General features: G+C 35.9%; 1 protein-coding gene across 1 annotated transcript in view; it reads right to left on the minus strand.

Moving 5' to 3' along the window:
• Nucleotides 1-8,612: 8,612 nt before the first annotated feature.
• LOC149847669 (uncharacterized) overlaps nucleotides 8,613-13,927 on the minus strand; it is a 31,688-nt gene continuing 26,373 nt past the window's right edge. Inside the window, exons 3-4 of the mRNA XM_090009157.1 lie at nucleotides 9,141-9,265; nucleotides 8,613-9,051 (exon numbers count right to left, since the gene is read on the minus strand). Of these exons, the coding sequence (XP_089865283.1) occupies nucleotides 8,953-9,051; nucleotides 9,141-9,265 (224 nt within the window). The 3' untranslated portion in view covers nucleotides 8,613-8,952. The remainder of the gene's footprint in view (nucleotides 9,052-9,140; nucleotides 9,266-13,927) is intronic.

Below are 13,927 nucleotides of genomic sequence, written 5' to 3' on the forward strand. Positions count from 1 at the left end.
CAACTAAATATGAATTAGCCATATGTTAAGTGCCTATACTTAAATTACCTGATTAGCAAGTTCAGATTTGAGAGATGGAGATGGGGAGATGTCCTGCCCCACTTTTGGTTAGGTCCGGTTAGGGCCTCTTAAAAATCATATTTTCAAGTATTTTTTTTACTCAATATGGACCGCTAGTTGTGTTTATCATTGCTTGTTTATTAAGAAGCAAGTTTCTTTAAATTTTATTTGATGTAAAAAATGTAAATAAATATTTTATCATCAAATTTTAGTATAATATCAATAATTGATTTTTTACCACTTTAGAATATACATCTAAGACTAAAATTTTTTAATCCAATACATGTTCTCTATTAAGTAAACAATGATGAACACATCTAACGGTTCAGATCAAGCAAAACACACTTGAAATTTTGAAAATACGATTTTTGGAGGGTCCTAACGAGACCTAAAGAAAAAAAATAGGACCATCCCCTTCTCTGAGAGATGTATGGTCCTTGTGGAGGTAAAGATGAAGGTCATGAGCTTGATTGAAAAGAACGTCAATTGTGTGGCAATCATCTACAAGTTGGTCCTGGCAAATAAATTGATGGAAAATTGACTATACGTAGTGAGTAGAGAGTGGGGATATGTTTCACGTGGAACAACTCAGAATTCCTTGTTCATTTTCTTTCTTTGTGATTAATGTAGAAACTATTTTGGTGGTGAGGGTTTTTCTTTGTTTTTTTTTCTCTTATAAAAAAATATAGTTTTAGTGGCGTTTAGTGGCTTTGATGTTAGGTAATGTAATGAAATGATTATGAACTAATGGAATTGAATGGATTGGAGTTCTTCTCTAAAAAAAAATGGATTGGAGTTCAAAAAGTTGACATGTAAATCTTAACGGTTGTGATGGATGGGACTTGAGTACTGTTCTTAATTAATCATACCCACGAAAGTTTCAAATTATTTGGTTTTTCTCCAGAAAATCTCGGAAATGTACTGGTATATATAATATTGTAAAATATGAATTAAATATAAATGATACAAAAATGATCAGAAAAAAACTGTTGTTATCACATTAATATCCCGACAAAAAAGTTTTTCTGTTCAGAATAGGTTCTATTTTAAAAATATCACCTTTTTTTGTCATTATATTAGCCTTTAAAAATGCCATCACAAATTAACGATAGTTTCAAAATATGGGCTATATTTAAGTCATGTTTAACATTAGTCTTTGCAAAATCCACAGTCTATACTAATAAATTCACCTATAAAAGAGTCTCATACTGTTGTGTTCTATAAAACTGTTGTTTTTTGTTATATTTCTGCTCCTTTTATTCTCGTCCAAAGGTGTGATCTTGCATTATGGAGCACATATCATAAATAGAAATCCGACCAATTTTAAATGATTTACATACCCACAGTCGTTATTGCATTATTGAAAATCATTCAGACACTAGTAAGAGTTATGAGTATTCATGTACGTGTGGATATATTAATAGAATTAATAGAACGGTGGGCCCTTCTTAAAACCTTTCTTGAACGGGAAGAATTGCTAGCAATAATGGCTCAACCTCACAAGGTCCTTTTCCACCTTTAGTCCCCAAGCTGAGGTTTGGGGATGGTAGTGGACCCGGCCGAGGTGGGGGACAAGGTCTTCACCCCCGCTCCATCTTAAAACTCAGACCTCCATTCCTGCCTTCATTCCTGCACGGGTTTTGATTTTAACCTACAATCCCTGTTTCATGTTCTTTATCCCCGGTCTAATCGGGGCGAGGCTCCGTTTCTCTCCGGTTCACTGCCATCCCTAAAAGTATTTTAGTTATTTTACTAACGGAGATCGCGAACGGGACAGGTCCCCTCACAGGTTTTGATTTTAACCTTCATCTCTGCCTCCATCCCGGTTTAATGTCCTCCATCCCCGATCCAAACGGGATGAGGCAGGGCGGGGCCCAGTTTTCCCCTGGTCCACTGCCATCCCTAGATGAGGTCCCCTGCCAACAACTGACAAAATGCCCTACTGATGTTGTTGATGGTCCTACATGTGGTTGAACAAGGTTCACGCTTGGGGGGTGGTTACCTTGGTCCACTTGAAGCTTTATTCAATACAATAAACTAAACTATTTTAAGCACTAATGGCCAAACTGGGTATGGGAGAGGAACGAATTTGGGCTCACATAATTAATTTAACCTTACAACTGGAAATGAAGGGGGAATTCGGACTTGCAAAAGCAACTGCGTGCAGATGGGATAAGGGTTGATGATGATGATTATTATAGTGGAAAAATTTTGATATGAGGATGATGGATGAACATCAACTACTCTGTTTGGAAACTGGTAGCTGGGACGGGAGTTTATGCATCTGGTGGAAACTTAGTCGAACTTCCTCTGAAGTGGCTGTTTGGAGGAATGACGTTGAGTAAGCATGTTTAGGCATTTGGAAAAAGGAGATGAGATGATATCTCGTTTAGGCTCTGTTTGTGAGCCGGAGATGGGATTTAATGAGGGTGTAATTAATGTCATTTCTCTTCAGAGGTGTTTGGGGAGTCTGTTTTGGGAGATGAGAATGGTGTTGAGAGTAGAGATAGGGGTGGAGATAGGTCATTTTCATCTACATCCTCACAAAGACGACGTTGATAACTCCAGCCTCATCTCCCATTTTCATCTTCACTCCCATCACCCTTCACATCTCCTCTCCAACGCCGGGTCCCAAACAGAGTAGAATTAAAAACTGGATTTGGTAGCTGCCAAATCCAAGAGCTGGCAGCAGCCACTTTCTCAAATGCGTAGAATATTAATGGGAACCGAAGACTCCAAAAATTAGAACTCTCGTCTACGGCTTAAGGCTTAGTGTGTCAGAGATTACCAAGAGCAATGTCACAAGGGGTTTGGCCTAATGGGATGGGGGCCCAGGCCGTTTGGCAAGCAGCCTAGGTTCAAATCCCGTGGGCATCACCCCCTGCACAAGCCAAAGCTTGGCGACTCCTTAGGGTCGAGGAATAAGTCTCAAGAGTTTTATGCTGACAGGATAGTGACTGTAAGTACAGCACGCTTAGGTCTCTGCACCTGGGACAGGTTTCTCCAAGTAAAATAAAAAGAAAAAACGTCACAAATTTCAGTATCGGGTTTTTCTCACCAAGGGAAAAACTCATGAAAAAGTAAATTTTTTGTTTTACTTAGGAAACCCTCAAAAAATATCAGCAAATATAAAAAAAATAATAATATATAAATAATGTGTAAGTCCTATATAATTTTTTTTATATCAAATGTGCTTTTTATTGGTAATTAAATACTGATTGATATCATGTTATTTTAAAATATCCATTATTTTGAAAATACCATGATATTTTCAAGATCATATTGGTATCTAAACATATGACAATGAGATCGCCACATTTTCAAAATACGAGCATTATTTCTGGGCTTGCCTCAAGTGATAATTTCTGGGCTTCCTGGTAACCGCATAATATTTTAAAGAACATGCTTAATGTATGTTTATAAAATGACTGAACGGTACCTTATCCAAAACAATTTGCAGTATAATTAATATTCTTGTTTACCCATTTTTTTTAAGAGAAAAAGAATGAAAGAAGTGATGGACATAATTTCTCAAATACTTTTCTTCTAGAGAGAGAGAAGCAAAACATGTAATAGAGATAATTTTGTTAGATATTTTTTCTTCCCCATAAATGACTCAGATGCAATTTTCTAAAGCAAACTATTTGTATAAAGATAGGGTACACAATCCCATCTAAGACCAAGCTTGGCCTGTACGATCTTCCTAACAATCCCTGGCTCAGGCCATTCAATAAATGCTGAAGGTATGATCCAACATGCGAGTGCACGTCACCTTGTGTTGGGACGTTGCAGGTTCAAAACCCAATGGCTTAGTTGTATAATTGGTAGGGGTTTGCCTAACCCCAGCTTGCCTTTCCAAAAAAAAAAGGATACAGGTGTGACCCAACATGCGAGATGCACGAATACATCTTTTTTGAAGGACGTGAAGACAAAGTCTTTTTTTTTAAGCAATAAAAACTATTTTTAATATTTTAATACATAAAAATGCATTTTTAGCAAAATATTATTAAAACATTATCCATAGTGTTACTGGGGACATGCCACCAAATTGGTGTGTCCTTGCAAAATGGTGTGGTTCTCAAAATACCTAGCAATTTGACAAATTTTCTCATATATTCAAAATAGTAGATGCCAAACTCTTTTAGGACATTTTTGTCTTTCGTACATGCGAACCTGCTAAGGTTCGCATGATATATAGGTACGATGTAGAAAGTTCGCAACATTTTAATAAAAGAAGATTCTACAAAAATCCACAAATACAGTATAATATTCTCAAATACATTACAACCTTCGCAAATATAACATGTAAACCTCACTTAAGTAAATATCTAAGGAGTTTCGCAATTATACCCCTATTGAATGCTTGTGCACACTCAAACTCCAACCACATCACACTAATTAAATGCTTGTGCATGATCAACCCTAATCCTTTTACTCTAAGACAAAATCATCAAATATTAAATAAAGAAAAAAAATAAATATAAATCATCTATAACACTAATAAATAAATATATATATATATATTTATATATTTATAAAAAAAAACCTAAACAAAAAATCTAGTATCAAATATTAAATAAAACACAGACAAACATACATAAATCTTTCACAGCAACAACCAAACACAAATAATACAATATTATATATATATATATATATATATATATGAAATGTGCTTTAAGACTTCATCAAAATGCTATAAAATGATTTCATAAGAATCACCGCAAAGGGGAGAGGTGGAGAGGAAAAAGGGTTACGGTTTTTTAGAGAAAAGGGTTAGGGTTATAACGAAAAATAAGCGAAAAAAAATAAAAAAAATATTGCAATGATTTTATATATGAATCAGCAAACATGTGAAAGTCGGGGACATTCGCCACAGGTATTTGCGAATATTAGCAAACATTCATTGACCTCCTCAAAAAATATTTAGTTAAAGGAGGTTTGCAGGTTATATTCGTGAATGTTGTATCGTATTTATGAAGGGTGTACTATATTTCCGAAGGTCAGGTATTTACAAATGTTAGTAAACATTTGTGAAGCTCTTCTATTAGTATTTACTTAAAGAAGGTTTGTAGGTTATATTCGTGAATGTCGCACTGTATTTGCAAATGTCATATTATATTTGCAAATGTTTCATTAGAGTGCAGAAGTTGAGGACATGCGCAATAGGTATTTGTGAATGTCACACGCATTTGTGGAGTTTCTTGAAGAGTATTTACTTAAGGTTCTCTGGATATATTTGCGAAGATCATACTATATTTGCAAATGTCGTACTGTATTTATAAAATTTTACATAATCTTTTTTTTATTGAAACATTGCGAACTTTCTATAGTGTACCTATATATTGCATGGACATCAGCAAGTCGCATGTGTGAAAGAAAAAAATATCTTAAAAAAGCCAGGCATCGATGATTTTGGATATGCCAGAGATTTTGCAAGGACAGTACAATCATTTTTGGTAGATTAAATGAGCCTCCAAATTGAGCTCAACCTCTTCTTATCTACTAAATAAGCCAGTTCAAGCTTGAGGTCGCTGCTTCTCCCAAAGGTCTATAATTTCTCAAGAAGCACGAGATTAAGATGACCCCAGCCATTTAACTCATTTGTGTCATCAATAGATAATAAAGTACACAGGTGGATTGCAGCATGATTTACCCCATTTGTCCCTTTTAATCTGGTTACGGTGTTGATTCTCTGCTCCCATTGGGAAGTTTTCCTGCAATAACATTGTTTTTTTCATACAAACTCTTTCTAAACTCCATCCCACATACAACAGCATATCCTCTCTAAGTGAATCACTATGGGCCATTTGCACCAAGTTAAAAATGATTTGCCCGTGGCCATTTCTTTTGTGAAAACAGATATATTCACCAAGGTGCACCATACTACTGTCAACTTTGATGGTTAAAATTATCTTTCATGTAAGGTCATGTTAAATATAATGAAAGCAGCCCATAAGGGCTCGGCTCATTTTGTAGGGGCAATTTGTTACATGTGCTTTGAAATTTGGACATGCTTCTCTCCATAACCCATTTGGATATAATTTGGGAGCAAAAATGGAGGTTTGTGATGGCAACGGAGGGATAGGGTCGTTAGATCCTTTCTAATTTTGCAATTTCTTTCAATTAGTAAGTAGGAATTTTCTTGTGTAATTGGACAATTGTTTTCTTCTTGGAGAGGGTTATGAGAGTTTTGGGTGTATTGGTTTTTCTCAAAAGGTTCTTAAGAGAGAGCTTGTGACACCTCCGTAACCAGAGCATAGTAAATCTTAGCTCCTATTTTGCCCGTGAACATAGGTCATAGACCGAACCATATATATTCTGTGTTTCTCTTGTTTGCTATCCTCTTTATTGTTGTGTTCTGATTTCATTTTGCTCGTGGTTTCGTAACACAATTTGTGAACATCACCAAGTTGACAGGATGTCAAGTTTGAAACCCACGGTTTCATGTGCCCCTTACTGAGAGGCTGAAGTTGGGTCTGAGGAACTAGGGTTTTACACCAATGAACTCAGTGAGCGAGGTTGCTTTCCCTCAGTTAATGAAAATATGTTACTTGACACCTTTTTTGTATTTCATTTATAACAGCTTTTTATTCTCTATATTTTGAAAATTCCCCAAATATTTTCTGAAATTATGGCATCTATGGTTGTGGATCAATAGCCATAACTAGCCATTTGAAGTGTCTGTTTTTCTTGATTATAGGCGCCATTTAGTACTAAGACTTTTCATTGAACTATTTGCGTTTTGACAATCCCCCGTCGGGCTTACCTTGTCTTGATTATAGGGGTACCCTCTCCTGTTTATTTCTTTCAAACTACTATGAAGTCTGCACAAGAAATAACAATATTTCTCTGAAATCAAATAATGCACTCTAAAGCCAAGCAAGGAAGACTCACCATCCTCTCCCTATATGAATGTGAATTATATAAGAAAGAGTTTGAAAATTGGTATTTCGATGCAGTTTGAGTTTGAAAATTTAGGTCCTCATAATCACCTGGCAGCCTGGTACCTATAAAGTTGTACCTCAATTTTGTGCAATTGACAGGATAACATGATGAAACCTTGACTTTGGGCCCTATTGATAGTCAGCCTGTCACTAGTTGAGAAAAATGGTTGCATCAATGGCTTATGTGTCTCTTTGTGCATCGGACCCAATTTCAGATGAAAATCACATTAGAAAACCAGATGTACTGATCCAATTCTTCTTTGTTCAGTCTAGATCCAACCTTCTTTTTAGTCAGAATGCATTTAGCATGAGGAAAACAATCCCAGTAAGTTTAGAACAAAATGCTTATCTGATCCCTGGAGCTCTAACCTCAGCTACCATGATTTTTCTGTTTTTTTTTTCAAACCGTCTTCATGTATATCACCGACTGCATCCAAAAACAAGAATAATTTAGAAATTAACAAAACCAACATAAGATGGAATTTTTAAGAAATTGCTATGGCTCCAACAGATTCTTCCTTTATATTATTCTGGGGGGACCAACCATGGAAAGGTGCAAGCATTGTCCATCCAAAGAAGCCCGCCCAAGGAATCAAACAACTGCCAGTTGATAATGTTATAGTGAAAAACTCTGCCTACTTGGTATAGATGGATCAAGCCATAAGGACCACCCTTACATTGTTCTTGTGCCAAATGGCATGATCGAATATGGCAGATCAATAAACAGATGAGCTTTGGCACAAGGTCAAATCTGGGTGTATTTCTTCGTGGGCAAGTGGGTGCACAATGAACTCAGTGAGCGAGGCAGTTTTTTCTTGATTATCAAAAAAAGATCAGTAAACAGGTGGGATTAGGCTCCCATATGGAGCAACTTGGTAAACTTACTGGACACAGTAGGTAGATTCAGTCCAGGTCTAATCAATTTGGAGATCGCTCAGGGTCCAACAATGCAGACAAACCTGGATGGCCCACCATATATTTGGTTTAGTACAGTAATCAAGTATGTTGTAAATGCAGCAAGCAAGATTAGATGGAAAAGTATACAAGTATTCATGTTAGGTAAGAGTTGGCAATGGAGACAAATGCATAGCGTTAGCAATGTAAAGCAGAGTTCCAACAAGAGAAATGGGTGAAAGTAAATAATAGAATTCATGAACCAAAAAGTACCAAAGAATTCTCTAATTCAAAACCTATGAACCTCATCCTTCATTGAAAGACTTGATGCATATTTAGCTTAGGAAAATATTTAGTTATCTTGTTGAATAGGCATCGCTTCTAGTCATTTTAGTAAATTATTTTGTATACTGAAAAGTACCTCATCTTGTTTTCTTGAAAACCATGTGAATCTTGTGATCGTGTTTAGCCTCATAGTTGGGACTCCAAAACTCTCCCATTTATAGTCCTTTCCCTAGGTGACACAAAGCACCCATGCCACGTGTTTACACTGCATTTGAGGTTATGAAATTTAAAATCATAATGTGGACGACCACAGCACGACGTACTAAAACCATTCTCAACCTACTTGAGCTCTCTCTCTCTCGCTCTCTCTCTCTCTCTCAATTAAAGAGCATCACCATACCAACAAATTAACAGCTATATCCAAAAAACATAAAATCTTTTAATTGATAGAGTAATGGAACTGTGGTTTTTAGCAGCAGTATACAATGAGAAACAACATAATGGCAGAGTAATGGAACTGTTCAAGTTATACAATTTGCAACAGAAAGAATACTTATTACACTTCTCAACAAATCCTCTCTACTCAGCAGCTCCTCTCAACTGCATATCTTTTGGACGTCATCGAACAATTTGTCCATTCATAAAGAATGTGAATCATAATCCAAGTGGAATAGGAGCAGGGTTAGAAAAAAAGTCACATTTCCAAAAACCTAACAGAAGACAATAAGAAGAATGTCCTTGAAGTATGAGACTTGTGAGCCTTAGATCAATTAGCTGGATTCTTGTTTGCACTTGCTTTCTTGAGATTAGCCATATATGTGAGGTAAACCGTCCAAACAAATGCAAAAGAATTGCTTACCAAGGGCTACAACAACACAACAATAATAAAATCAGATAATACCATGGAAACAGATCCACATAAATTAATTGAAAAAAAGAAGTCAGACAACTCACCTGTAGCCGGACAGGGATAAACTTGAAAGTGATAAAATCACACATTGGCCAGTATACAAGTCCGTTTAGAAGAGTAGGAATTAGATCTCGCTTTAGCCTCTGCACTATTTCAGCACCACTTTCACCTTTTTTAACCCAGGAAAAACAAGTATTAATAATATGCAAGCACGTGTAGATGAATTTAATAGTGAAGGTTCAACAAACATGGTTTTTTAGGGGAAAGGACATTACGATGCTGGATGGCCAATTCAAGCATCAATTAGCAGGAAAAATACCAGGGCAACTAAAAAATAGTAATATGAAAGATATTGATGTGTTGATTGGTATTCTAAACGGATGCAATCAAGATGTTGGCTCAGCTATTAACCTCAATATACATGGTAAATAACGTCCAGAGATGGTACTGTACAAACTTTTAACCAGCTCTTGTTTCCTTGTTTCTTTTTTGAAGACGAGCTTTTGTTATCTTGGAATGCATATCTTCTATTTCTAAGATAGCATGCCCATTCACTAGCACTTTCATCTTACAAAATAAATGCATCTTTTACAGACACATGAATGTATACATGTGTCTCTGTGTGGTACAACCATAGTCACAAATATAGGTGATATTCTGAAATTATAGTGATAATATAGCTGTAAATTCATAAAACGATATTAAAGGCAAAATATTATAATATTTTTGAAAAATATGAAATAATTTATATGTCATGATATTATCATAATAATATCACAATATTACGAGTTACCTTTTACTTTTTTATTTCTTTTCTATATCTTAACTATGTTTTTCTTCTTTCTTTTATATTTTTTATGTATTCCTTTTATTATATGTGTATTTTATTATCTAATCATGTTATTTTCCTGACTTATTTCTACTATTTTGATATTTTTTCAGCAATGATTTTTTCTCAAGATGTATCAACTAAACCTATATTATCGCAAGAAATTGCCTTGCCGAGACCGATATTTGTGACTATACAACAATATACGCACAATGGCATGCAAATGCATTCATATGTATGAATGTGGACAGTGGTGTTCCACTGCAACAGCAGTAAATAAGTTTCTCAATATTTTGAACATTATCTACTTTAAAATGATCATGGGACCTCGGAATCATTAGTTCAATAACTTCCCAGTGCACATCCAATTTCTGGCTTCTAATTTTTTATTAAATTTGTGAACTCCCCAATCCTCAACAGTTTGAAGCCTTGAACAGATAGACGTGAAGATGATATAAGTTATTACAAACCACAGCTGAATTGCTGGGGACATCAAAGAGAAATTTCAGGGTAAGGAGTCACTGTGAATCCACCCCAGAAAATTTGGGGGTTTGTGACCGTGTATGCTACTGCCACCATGTAAAGGAGTAACTGTGTACAGAAGAAGCTACTTCACATGGATACTACATTTTTAATCCTATAAATATCCACATATTTTACAGTTGCTAGTAGAAGCTCCAAAACAGTAGCCTTCCATAGGACAAGGAGAGATTAAAACTCCACGTGAGAGGGATGCAGCCTCATGTCCAATACAGTAGGAGGGCGGGTTAATTCCCACCAAGAATGTCTCTTATACGGGGCATCATCAATACATATCAAGTCTATGAAAAAGGGCAGATATTCATAAAAAAATTCTACTCAGTCCATGCCATAGGCTACCATACTTGACCAACCAAGTGGAGCAACTAACAATCAATGAATTCCGCAGCCAAGATACATCGCAGACACTACAAAAAACAGAAGTCAATGAATATGAGGAAGTGCAAGAAATATCACCCATGAACAAGATAAATTCATTGATATTTAAATTAGAGCAGGTGCAAACTATGGTTAAGGGGTTGCCTAAGCCACAGAAAACATACACCTGGAGTGTTTCCTCCTCATGGAAAGAAGTCAGATGAGCGTGAATGGGTATACAAGGAAGAGGTACATGTTAAAATGTATTATATATATATATATATATATATATATATATATATATATATATATTATCATAATCCTCAGGGGCATTTTTGTCTTTTTATCATATGTACTTAGCACAGTCCACTAGGGACTTTTCTTTCTTTTATTTTTTTACTTTTTCCTTTAAACTTTTTTTATTGTTTTGACCATGGACAAAACTGTCTGTATTATAAGACTGTTGGGATCCTCCCAAGTGGAGCTCCCAACAGCTCTATTGAGCTCCTCTTTGTTGTATAAATAAGGGACCTTCTCTCCTCTTTATTGTATTGTTCTTTAGAGCATTTTATCAATAAAATATCTTATTTATTTTATGTTATCTTGTGCTCTCTTGTGCTATTGTGCCTAGGCATCTTGTGATTATGTTTTTTGCCCCTTAGTAGCCTTGTGACTTTATGTATCTTGCCTATTAGTGGCTTGTTATTGTGTGTTAAGAGATATCACTTGTGATCCCTCATTTCATTACATGATATCAGAGCCCATAGGGTTCTCTTGATCTTGGAGGCCTTACTTTTGGAGGAGTGAAGTTCGTGACTAAGGTGTGTTGTCTTTGTTAAAATGTAAAACTGTACATATATGTATATATAATAATATTATATTATATATATATATAAATACATTTTTAATTTCTTTCTTTTCTGTATTTTTTTTTCTTTATTTTTATTTTTTGTCTTTATGTCATCTAGTTCAGTTTGAACTAGAATGACTGTTGCTAGTCAAGTCCTGTCCAGATTTGACTAGCAATAGAGCTGTTGAGTTGTTGGACTGACACATTCCAACAGCTCTAAATAGAGCTGTTGGACTGTGCCCAACAGCTCTATTGAGTCCTCTTTCAGCTGTGTATATAAAGGGGTGCAGCCCCTCTTGTATTTCACTCCAATGCTTCTTAAGCAATTGGTTTTTCATATCAATAAAGAATACATTTTTATTTTTATTTTGTTTCCAGTTATACCCTTTTTAAGGGTTATGCTTTAGTGTCATTCTTGACACTTGCTCTTGTTAATCAAAGCTCGTGTTTCGAAGATCCCCATTTCATTTCATGGTATCAGAGCCGCGGAAGTACTAAATCTTGAGGAAAAGCTGCCTCGGTTTCCGTGCCCGTTTGCAAAAGTGTTCGCCACTTGAAGAGAAGTGTTTTATCACTTCATTGGAGAAGATTTCACATCTTGTTGTATTGTTTTTTTTTCTTTCTTTCTCATTTTCCTTCTTGTTTCTCTTCTATCCCTATTCTTTCTATCCTTGTAATCGATGGATGACAATGATAAAGTCACCATCATGCCTATGAAACTAAGCGATACGAACTATGTAACATGGGCTTCAATCATGAAGCACCATATATGGGGAAAAGGCTTATGGGGGATTGTGGATGGTTCCGATTCGGAACCTAAGCTATCTCTTACTAAAAAGGAGGGAGATAAAGACGTCCCTCTATCGAAAGAAGAGAAAATCAAGGCTATTGCCTCATACGAGAAGAAATGGAAAGAATGGAGAATATCTCATGCGAAGATAATGTCATGGCTTATCAATAGCGTTGACATTAAAAAATGCTCAAGTCTTGCCAAATTTGATCATGCCGATAAGGCATGGGAATACCTTAAGAATATGTATTCCCTTAAAGATATTGCACACGTGTGCAACCTCCAAGAAAAAGTTCGAATGATGACACAAGGAGACAAAACTATTCGTGAATATTACAATGGGTTGTCCGAACTTTGGGAAGAACTTTCTCTTTTAGAACCAAAGTGGCATTGTGCCGAAGACTTCGAGCTTCGTCAGAAACAACTCGATGTTGAACATTTTTACCAGTTTATCACTGGATTAAGGCCGAAATTTGAAACCACTAAATCGGCCCTACTTCACCGGGGAAAAATTCCTTCTATTGTTGAAACTGTTGAAGAGTTAACAATGGAAGAAAATCGTCTCCGGAAAGGTTCTTTAAAAATTGAAGATGATTCCGTTTTAGCCGTGTCTAGACCAGGGAATCATGTTCGATCATATAGGCCTCCTCACTTTAACCGACAAAATGGTGACTATGATAAGAAGAAAGTTATTTGTCATCACTGTCATGAACCGGGACACTACAGGCCACAATGTCCCAAACTTAAGAAGCTGAGAGAAAAAAGAGCTGCAATTGTTGGATCGGAGCCTAAAGATCAGGATGCACCAGTTTCCCTGGCCCAACTAATGGAGATCCTTCAGCCTCTCATCAAAGGTGCATCTTCCTCATCTGAAGCTTCAACCGGCGCAGCAGCCTCATCTTTTTCTGATTTAGGTAAAATTTCTTGGCTTCTTGACTCTGGTGCATCTTTTCATATGACCCCAAATAATCAAAGTCTATCCAAATGTGTTAAAAATAAAACAAGTGTGTCAAAGGTCTTTACTGCTGATGGGACTTCTCTTGAAATAGAAGGAATAGGAGATTTTGAAAAAATTTATAAAACAAAAAAAATTTTTATTCCAGAAATTAGACATGTTCCCAAATTAAATTTAAATCTTTTATCTGTATCTCAAATTTCTGATTATGGGTGTAATATTTCTTTTTCTTCTCATGGTTGTTGGGTACAGGATCGCCAGTCAGGCAAGCTGATTGGGGAAGGCCATAGAGAAGGAGGACTCTATTACATGGATTTTTTGGAAATGCCGAAGAAAGCTTTTTGTTATAATATTCAAAAAATAGAGTTGGAACTGTGGCATAAGAGACTTGGTCACCCACATATAGCCAAAATCCAACATTTTCCAAATCTAGGGAAATTTTGTAACTCTGAATCATTTGATTGTAAAGATTGTATTCTCGGCAAAATGAAAAGATTACCATTTCAGAAC

The sequence above is a fragment of the Nuphar pumila genome, chromosome 1 (genome assembly GCF_984573655.1).
Source record: "Nuphar pumila chromosome 1, dmNupPumi1.hap1.1, whole genome shotgun sequence".
In the NCBI taxonomy this organism is placed as follows: Eukaryota; Viridiplantae; Streptophyta; class Magnoliopsida; order Nymphaeales; family Nymphaeaceae; genus Nuphar; species Nuphar pumila.